At 61.8% G+C, this 9688-nt stretch overlaps 1 protein-coding gene and 2 gene segments (V, D, J or C); 2 read left to right on the top strand and 1 right to left on the bottom strand.

Annotated features, from left to right (window-relative positions):
- Positions 1–569: 569 nt before the first annotated feature.
- On the top strand, positions 570–2273 carry LOC141919058 (uncharacterized; the record flags this gene model as incomplete). The annotated part of the gene is made up of 4 exons (XM_074814054.1): positions 570–921; positions 1673–1735; positions 1809–2053; positions 2208–2273. Coding segments are annotated over 4 exons (726 nt in total), but the record flags the coding sequence as incomplete, so codon positions are not given.
- Positions 2274–2816: 543 nt separating this feature from the next.
- Positions 2817–3594, bottom strand: LOC141919057 (immunoglobulin heavy variable 3-13-like). The segment is given in 3 exon segments: positions 2817–2971; positions 3053–3502; positions 3585–3594. Coding segments are annotated over 3 exon segments (615 nt in total).
- Positions 3595–6917: 3323 nt separating this feature from the next.
- Positions 6918–8561, top strand: LOC141919056 (Ig heavy chain V region 914-like). The segment is given in 4 exon segments: positions 6918–6935; positions 7231–7330; positions 7594–7917; positions 8497–8561. Coding segments are annotated over 4 exon segments (507 nt in total).
- Positions 8562–9688: the final 1127 nt, after the last annotated feature.

Below are 9688 nucleotides of genomic sequence, written 5' to 3'. Positions count from 1 at the left end.
CCAGGATTTGGGCTCGAGGAAGGGTTTTGTGCTTGGTGCAGGGGTCCAGGCTTGAGACAATCCTGGGTTTTGTGCAGGGATTTGGGGACAATGTTGAGATTTGGGGACACAGCACGGGGGTGTTGGGGCTCGGGGCCACCATAACCATCAGCACTTTTGGCGCAGTAGTAGGTGGCCGTGTCGTCGTCCCTGAGGCTGCTCATCTGCAGCGTGACCGTGGTCTGGGCGTTGTCCCTGGAGATGGTGAAGCGGCCTTTGACCGACGGCGCGTAGTAGGTGCCACTACCATCGCTGTAAATACCTGCGAGCCACTCAAGGCCCTTCCCAGGCGTCTGTCGCACCCAGAACATGTTGAAGCTGCTGAAGGTGAAGCCGGAGCCCTTGCAGACGAGGGTCAGGGACCCCCCGGTGGTCTGGATCCAGCCGGGACCCTGCCCTGATCCTGGAGCCCTTCGCGACATTTGGTGCCAGCCCAGACCCTCACCCTGAGCCCGGACCCTGCCCTGAGCCCAGACCCACAACGGGCCCAGATTTGCTCCCCAAGGGTGTTGCCAAGGGAAACCCGGGGGGTCGATGCCGGGACCAGGCGCCTCAATTCTGTCTTTTCTTCTTCCGCAGGGCTGCGGGCGGCTGTGGAATTGGTGGAGACCGGAGGAGGCCTCCGGGCCCCCGGGGGGTCCCTGACCCTCGTCTGCAAGGGCTCCGGCTTCACCTTCAGCAGCTACGACATGGGATGGGCACGACAGGCCCCTGGGAAGGGTCTCGAGTGGGTCGCGGGTATTGACGATGGTGATAGCTGGACAGACTACGCGCCGTCGGTCAAAGGTCGCTTCACCATCTCCAGGGACAACGCCCAGAGCACGGTCACGCTGCAGATGAGCAGCCTCAGGGACGATGACACGGCCACCTACTACTGCGCCAAAAATGCTGATATTGGCCCTGACCCCATCCCCAAGTCCCAACATCCCTGCGCCGTGTCCCCACATCCCAGCCCCTCCCTGGACCCTGCCCTCAGCCCCCACCATCACCCCCAGCCCGGTCCCCTGCCCCGATCCCACAGACCTGGCCCAAATCAGGACCATTTTCCCCCAGACCAGAGCCCCGCCCCGACCCCGCTCTGGGCACCCAGACCCCAGCCTGCACCTGCCAGTCCAACCCAGGGACCCCTAAGCCCTGCCTGGAGCCTAAACCCCCCCGTCCTCACCCCAAACCCCGCACCCAGCCCAAACCCTGACCTGACCCCCAGTCCCTGTCCCAGGCCGTGTCCTGGGAGGGCTCCGGCTTCGATTTCAGCGGCACCAGCATGAGCTGGGTGTGAGAGGAGCTGGGGAAGGGGCTCGAGTATGTTCTGGGAATTAGCGCTGCTGTGTTAATGAGTGTTAACGATTTCGGGGGAGATGCTGGGATTTGGGGGTGCAGGGTGGGGATTTCCGGGCTCTGGGCAGGGCCCTGGGACTGGTGCGAGGGTTTGGGGAAGGGTCCAGGTGCCTGTTGGAGCCAGAACATTGCGGAGCTGCTGGGGGTGAAGTCAGAGCCCTGGCAGAGGATGAGCAGGGCAGGGATTGGGGCCAAAAGCCCAGGATTTGGGGTTGATTATGGGTTCTGTGCTTGGTGCAGGGGTCCAGGCTTGAGACAAGGTCTGGGTTTTGTGCAGGGATTTGGGGACAATGCTGGGATTTGGGGACACGGGGCCGGGCTCGGTGCCACCTCTACCAGTATAACCTTTGGCGCAGTAGTAGGTGGCCGTGTCGTCGTCCCTGAGGCTGCTCATCTGCAGCGTGACCGTGCTCTGGGCGTTGTCCCTGGAGATGGTGGAGCGACCTTTGAAGGCCGGAGCGTACCAGGCGCCAGCAGCGTAGTTAATATACGCGATAAACTCGAGCCCCTTCCCGGGCGCCTGTCGCACCCAGTTCATGTAGGTGCTGCTGAAATCGAAGCCGGAGCCCTTGCAGACGAGGGTCAGGGACACCCCGGGGACCCGGAGGCCTCCTCCGGTCTCCACCAATTCCACGGCCGCCCGCAGCCCTGCGGAGAACAAAAAGGCCAAAATTGGGTCGCCCGGTCTCAGCATCGATCCCCAAATCTGCACCTGGGGAGGGGGTCGGCAGGGCTGGGTCAGAGAATCCCAGAATCCTCTCGGTTGGAAAAGCCCTTGAAGATCCTCCAGTGCCACCATGAACCTCACACTGACCCTTCTCTGGGCCCAGCCAGGACCCGGCCCCGATCCTGGAGCCCTGCGTGACCCCGGCCCTGAGCCCAGACCCTCACCCTGAGCCCAGACCCTGCCCCCAGCCCAGCCCCCTCCCTGTGCCCAGACCCCCCCAGGATCCCAAATTTGCTCCCCCGAGGCCGGTGCCAGCCTGGAGCAGGGACTGGGGGGACCTGGGGGTCTCCCCTTGTGTCAAAGTTTTGGTCAAAAAAGGTTGAGACTTTGGGCAACGGATTGACATTTGAGGCAAAAATGCTCAAGATTTGCTGCAAACAGTTGATGTTTGCTACAACCAGTCAAAGTTTGGGGCAAATAGTCAAAGTTTGGGGCAAATGGTTGAGACTCAGTGCAAAGAGTCAAGGTTTGGGGCAAAACCAGTCGAGTTTTGGGGCACAAATGTTTGAGACTCCGGCAACTGGTTGAGGTTTGAGGTAAAAATGGTGAAGATTTGCTGCTAAACGGTCGATGTCTGGTACAACCAGTGAAGGTTTGGGGCAAAAACAATTGAAGTTGGGGAAATATGGTTGAGACCCAATGAAAAAGGTTGAGTTTGGGGCAAAACCAGTCAAGGTTTGGGGCAAAACCAGTCAAGACTCAGTGCAAACGGTCAAGACTTGGGATAAACATGGTCGAGGTTTGGGGCAAATGGTTGAGATTGGGGTGAAAATAGTTGAGTTTTGGGGCAGAAATGGTCAAGGTTGGGGAAATGGTTGAGACTTGAGATGAAAATGGACAAATTTTGGGGTAAATGGTTGAGATTTGCTGCAAAAATGGACGAGAGTTGGGGGCAAATGCTTCAGGCTTTGGGCCAACACTTGAACTTTGGGGCAAACGGTCACTCACGGTGCAGAAAGTCAAGGGTTGGGGCAAATGGTGAAGACTCGGGACAAGGATCTGGGATGGGTTCAGCGGTTTTGGGAGGGTTTGGGGACACGGCGGAGGGACGTTGGGGCTCAGGGCCGGGGTTGGTGCCACCACCACTACCAGGTTCTTTGGCGCAGTAGTAGGTGGCCGTGTCGTCGTCCCTGAGGCCGCTCATCTGCAGCGTGACCGTGCTCTGGGCGTTGTCTCTGGAGATGGTGGAGCGACCTCGGACTGACGGTGCATAGTAGGTGTCACCAATGGTGCCAACAGCCGCAACGAACTCGATGCCCTTCCCGGGCGCCTGTCGCAGCCACTGCATGTCGAAGCTGCTGAAGGTGAAGCCGGAGCCCTTGCAGACGAGGGTCAGGGACCCCCCGGGGGCCCGGAGGCCTCCTCCAGTCTCCACCAATTCCACGGCCGCCCGCAGCCCTGCGGAGGGAAAAATTGAGGCACCTGGTCCCGGCATCAACCCCCAGGGGATCCTCCAGTATCTTCTCCTCCTCCTCCTCACACTCTCCCATGTAGGACCCAGCCCCACTGAGCCCTCCCCGAGCACAGATTTGGGGGTCAATACCGGGATTAGGAGACTCAATTCTGACAAATTTGAGTCAGCTGGTCCTGGCATCGACCCCCAGGGGATTCCCCAGCACCTTCATCTCCTCCTCCTCCTCACACCCTCCCAGGTAGGACCCAGCCCCGCCAACGCCCTCCCTGGGCGCGGATTTGGGAGAATGATGTCAAAATCTGGCGCTTCAATTTTTGCCCTTTTTGTCTTCCGCAGGGCTGCGGGCGGCCGTGGAATTGGTGGAGACCGGAGGAGGCCTCCGGGTCCCCGGGGGGTCCCTGACCCTCGTCTGCAAGGGCTCCGGCTTCACCTTCAGCAGCTTCAGCATGAACTGGGTGCGACAGGCGCCCGGGAAGGGGCTCGAGTGGGTCGCGCAAATTACCAGCGGTGGTAGCACCTACTACGCGCCGTCGGTCAAAGGTCGCTTCACCATCTCCAGGGACAACGCCCAGAGCACGGTCACGCTGCAGATGAGCAGCCTCAGGGACGACGACACGGCCACCTACTACTGCGGGAAAGAACCTGGGGGCAGCTCGGCCCCGTCCCGCCAGGAAATCCCCCATCCAGGGGGTTTTTGGGGGGGGCAGCGATGCGGGGCTATGCCCCGCTCCCCTGCCCTGGGCCCGACATTCTGAGCTGCCCCTGGACCCTACCCTGAGCCCAGAGCCCCACCCCGACCTCGCTCTGGGCACCCAGACCCCGGCCTGCACCTGCCAGCTCCAGCACAGGGACCCCTAAGCCCTGCCCAGAGCCTAAACCCCCCCGTCGTCACCCCAAACATCTGCTCAGGACCAAACCTCTGCCCTCAGCCCAGACCCCAGCGTCACGCTCAGACGCGGGTGAGCTGCGTCCCCAAATTCCAGACAATCTCCCCAAAACTCTTCAGCTGAGCCTGAGCATCCCTGCGCTGCCTCAAGACTCCAGCGTCCATCGCAGGGGCACCCTAAGCCCAGCCCAGTGCCCAAATCCTCAGCTCTAGACCCGGCTGGATGCGGCACAACAGTCCCATCCTCTGTCCCCCTCCCACCCCCGGGGAGTTCTGTCCCCACTCCAGCCCCTTCCCGGGAGCCCCCAGGACGTTGCGGAGCTGCTGGGGGTGACGCTGGTGCCCTGACAGATTAGACAGAGGGCAGGGATTGGGGCCAAAAGCCCAGGATTTGGGGTTGAGGAAGGGTTTTGTGCTTGGTGCAGGGGTCCAGGCTTGAGACAAGTCCTGGGTTTTGTGCAGGGATTGGAAGGCAATGCTGGGATTTGGGGACACAGCACGGGGGTGTTGGGGCTCGGTGCCACCACCACCACTATAAGCACGTTTGGCGCAGTAGTAGGTGGCCGTGTCGTCGTCCCTGAGGCTGCTCATCTGCAGCGTGACCGTGCTCTGGGCGTTGTCCCTGGAGATGGTGAAGCGGCCTTGGACCGACGGCGCGTACAAGGTGCTACTACCATCCTTGTTAATATACGCGACGTACTCAAGCCCCTTCCCAGGCGCCTGTCGCACCCAGTACATGCTGAAGCTGCTGAAGGTGAAGCCGGAGCCCTTGCAGACCAGGGTCAGGGACCCCCCGGGGTTCTGGACCCAGCCAGGACCCTGCCCCAATCCTGGCTCCAAGCCCACACCCTAATACTGAGCCCTGAACCCAGCCCCTGCCCCCAGCCCAGCCCCTCCCTGTGCCCAGACCCCCCCAGGGTCCCAGAGTCCCCCCAGGCTGTGGCGGGGAAGCTCCTGCTGAGGAAAAGGCCTGAGTTTTGTCCAAATCGATTCCCCCGGTCTCTGGTTTGTACAGAAACATCCACGGAACTGGGGGCGGGTGGGGGAGCGTTCCCGACCCCCCGTCACTGGTGTGCGGGGAACGCCGGGGTCTGTCTGCGGAGCTGCCGCCAGCAACTGGGTGAAGCCCGTGAAGGACAGAACGGGGTCGGAGCGACAGCGAAGGCTCCGCAGAGACCTGCAGGTGTGCGGGGACAGGAACTGAAAGAGCAACGCGGGAGGGAAGATAAAATGGGTCTGAAAAGCGAAAAGCTGCTAAAAACTGCGGGGCTGAGGCGATCGAGGGGTCCCTGACCCTCGTCTGCAAGGGCTCCGGCTTCACCTTCAGCAGCTTCTACATGCAGTGGGTGCGACAGGCGCCCGGGAAGGGGCTCGAGTGGGTCGCGAGTATTAACAGCGGTGGTGGTAGCACCTGGTACGCGTCATCGGTCAAAGGCCGCTCCACCATCTCCAGGGACAACGCCCAGAGCACGGTCACGCTGCAGATGAGCAGCCTCAGGGACGACGACACGGCCACCTACTACTGCGCCAAACGTGCTTATAGTGGTGGTGGTGGCACCGAGCCCCAACACCCCTGTGCTGTGTCCCCAAATCCCACCATTGTCCCCAAATCCCTGCACAAAACCCAGGACTTGTCTCAAGCCTGGACCCCTGCACCAAGCACAAAACCCTTCCTCAACCCCAAATCCTGGGCTTTTGGCCCCAATCCCTGCCCTCTGTCTAATCTGTCAGGGCACCAGCGTCACCCCCAGCAGCTCCGCAACGTCCTGGGGGCTCCCGGGAAGGGGCTGGAGTGGGGACAGAACTCCCCGGGGGTGGGAGGGGGACAGAGGATGGGACTGTTGTGCCGCATCCAGCCGGGTCTAGAGCTGAGGATTTGGGCACTGGGCTGGGCTTAGGGTGCCCCTGCGATGGACGCTGGAGTCTTGAGGCAGCGCAGGGATGCTCAGGCTCAGCTGAAGAGTTTTGGGGAGATTGTCTGGAATTTGGGGACGCAGCTCACCCGCGTCTGAGCGTGACGCTGGGGTCTGGGCTGAGGGCAGAGGTTTGGTCCTGAGCAGACGTTTGGGGTGACGACGGGGGGGTGTAGGCTCTGGGCAGGGCTTAGGGGTCCCTGTGCTGGAGCTGGCAGGTGCAGGCCGGGGTCTGGGTGCCCAGAGCGAGGTCGGGGTGGGGCTCTGGGCTCAGGGTAGGGTCCAGGGGCAGCTCAGAATGTCGGGCCCAGGGCAGGGGAGCGGGGCATAGCCCGGCATCGCTGCCCCCCCCAAAAACCCCCTGGATGGGGGATTTCCTGGCGGGACGGGGCCGAGCTGCCCCCAGGTTCTTTCCCGCAGTAGTAGGTGGCCGTGTCGTCGTCCCTGAGGCTGCTCATCTGCAGCGTGACCGTGCTCTGGGCGTTGTCCCTGGAGATGGTGAAGCGGCCTTTGACCGACGACGCGTAGTAGGTGCTACCACCGCTGGTAATAAGCGCGACCCACTCGAGGCCCTTCCCGGGCGCCTGTCGCACCCAGTTCATGCCGAAGCTGCTGAAGGTGAAGCCGGAGCCCTTGCAGACGAGGGTCAGGGACACCCCGGGGACCCGGAGGCCTCCTCCGGTCTCCACCAATTCCACGGCCGCCCGCAGCCCTGCGGAAGACAAAAAAAAGGCCAAAATTGTGTCACCCGATCCCGGCGTCAACCCCCAAATCTGCACCCGGGGAGGGGGTCGGCGGAGCTGGGTCCTACCTGGGAGGGTGCGAGGAGGAGGAGGAGAAGTTGCTGGGGAATCCCCTGGGGGTTTATGCCGGGACCGGGTGACTCAATTCTGCTCTTTCTTCTTCTACCGAGGGCTGGCAGGGAGAAGAAAGGACAGAATTGAGCCGCCTGATCTGGGCATCGACCCCCGGGGTCTCCCCTGGCACCAGCCTCGGGGAGCAAATCTGGGCCCGTTGGGGGTCCGGGCTCAGGGTGAGGGTCTGGGCTCAGGGCCGGGGTCACGCAGGGCTCCAGGATCGGGGCCGGGACCCGGCTGGGCCCAGAGAAGGGTCAGTGTGAGGTTCATGGTGGCACTGGAGGATCTTCAAGGGCTTTTCCAACCTGGATGATTCTGGGATTGTGTGACGCAGCCCCGCTGACCCCCTCCCCGGGCACGGATTTGGGGGGTGATACCGGGACCAGGTGACCCAATTTTGGCCTTTTTGTTCTCTGCAGGGCTGCAGGCGGCCATGGAATTGGTGGAGACCGGAGGAGGCCTCCGGGCCCCCGGGGTGTCCCTGACCCTCGTCTGCAAGGGCTCCGGCTTCACCTTCAGCAGCTTCGACATGTTCTGGGTGCGACAGGCACCCAGGAAGGGGCTCGAGTGGCTCGCAGGTATTTACAGCAGTGGTAGTGGCACCTGGTACGCGCCGTCGGTCAAAGGCCGCTTCACCATCTCCAGGGACAACGCCCAGAGCACGGTCACGCTGCAGATGAGCAGCCTCAGGGACGACGACACGGCCACCTACTACTGCGCCAAACGTGCTGGTAGTGGTTATGGTGGCACCGAGCCCCAACACCCCTGTGCTGTGTCCCCAAATCCCAGCTTTGTCCCCAAATCCCTGCACAAAACCCAGGCCTTGTCTCAAGCCTGGACCCCTGCACCAAACACAAAACCCTTCCTCGACCCCAAATCCTGGGCTTTTGGCCCCAATCCCTGCCCTGCTCATCCTCTGCCAGCGCTCTGACTTCACCCCCAGCAGCTCCGCCATGTTCTGGCTCCAACAGGCACCTGGACCCTTCCCCAGACCCTCGCACCAGTCCCAGGGCCCTGCCCAGAGCCCAGAAATCCCCACCCTGCACCCCCAAATCCCAGCATCGCCCCCAAATCCTCACCCCGAGCATCAGTGTCCCAACCCTGCATCCCAAAGTCCCAACATCTGCCCCAAAATCCCAACATCTGCCCCAAAATCTTTGCCCCAAGAATCTACAGAATGGTTGGACTCGGTGATCTTCAAGGTCTTTTCCAACCGAGATGATTCTGAGTCTGTAAAAATAGATGAGTCTTGGGGTAAATGGCTGAGATTTGTTGCAAAAATTGACGAGACTTGTTGGCAAATGGTTGAAGTTTTGGGCCAACACTTGAAGTTTGGGGCAAACGGTCACTCATGGTGCAGAAAGTCAAGGGTTGGGGCAAACGGTGAAGACTCGGGGCGAGATTCTGGGATGGGTTCAGCGGTTTTGGGAGGGTTTGGGGACACGGCGGAGGGACGTTGGGGCTCAGGGCCGGGGTTGGTGCCACCACCACTACCAGGTTCTTTGGCACAGTAGTAGGTGGCCGTGTCGTCGTCCCTGAGGCTGCTCATCTGCAGCGTGACTGTGCTCTGGGCGTTGTCCCTGGAGATGGTGGAGCGACCTTTGACCGACGGCGCGTATCTTGTGGTACCACCACTGGTAATAAGCGCGACCCACTCAAGGCCCTTCCCAGGCGCCTGTCGCACCCAGAACATGTTGAAGCTGCTGAAGGTGAAGCCGGAGCCCTTGCAGACGAGGGTCAGGGACCCCCCGGTGGTCTGGATCCAGCCGGGACCCTGCCCTGATCCTGGAGCCCTTCGCGACATTTGGTGCCAGCCCAGACCCTCACCCTGAGCCCGGACCCTGCCCTGAGCCCAGACCCACAACGGGCCCAGATTTGCTCCCTGAGGCTGGTGCCAGGTGAACCCTGGGGGGTCGATGCCGGGACCAGGCGACTCAATTCTGTCTTTTCTTCTTCCGCAGGGCTGCGGGCGGCCGTGGAATTGGTGGAGACCAGAGGAGGCCTCCGCGCCCCCGGGGGGTCCCTCACCCTCGTCTGCAAGGGCTCCGGCTTCACCTTCAGCAGCTTTGGCATGTTCTGGGTGCGACAGGCGCCCGGGAAGGGGCTCGAATACGTCGCGAGTATTAACACCGGTGGTAGCACCAACTACGCGCCGTCGGTCAAAGGCCGCTTCACCATCTCCAGGGACAACGCCCAGAGCACGGTCACGCTGCAGATGAGCAGCCTCAGGGACGACGACACGGCCACCTACTACTGCGCCAAATGTGCTTATAGTGATGGTGGTGGCACCGAGCCCCAACACCCCCGTGCTGTGTCCCCAAATCCCACCATTGTCCCCAAATCCCTGCACAAAACCCAGGCCTTGTCTCAAGCCTGGACCCCTGCACCAAGCACAAAACCCTTCCTCGAGCCCAAATCCTGGGCTTTTGGCCCCAATCCCTGCCCTGCTCATCCTCTGCCAGGGCTCTGACTTCACCCCCAGCAGCTCCGCAATGTTCTGGCTCCAACAGGCAC

This window comes from Strix aluco, unplaced genomic scaffold (assembly GCF_031877795.1).
Source record: "Strix aluco isolate bStrAlu1 unplaced genomic scaffold, bStrAlu1.hap1 HAP1_SCAFFOLD_118, whole genome shotgun sequence".
Classification (NCBI taxonomy): domain Eukaryota; kingdom Metazoa; phylum Chordata; class Aves; order Strigiformes; family Strigidae; genus Strix; species Strix aluco.
Note: the sequence above shows the minus strand (reverse complement) of the source record. Positions and strands in the feature narration are given on the sequence as shown.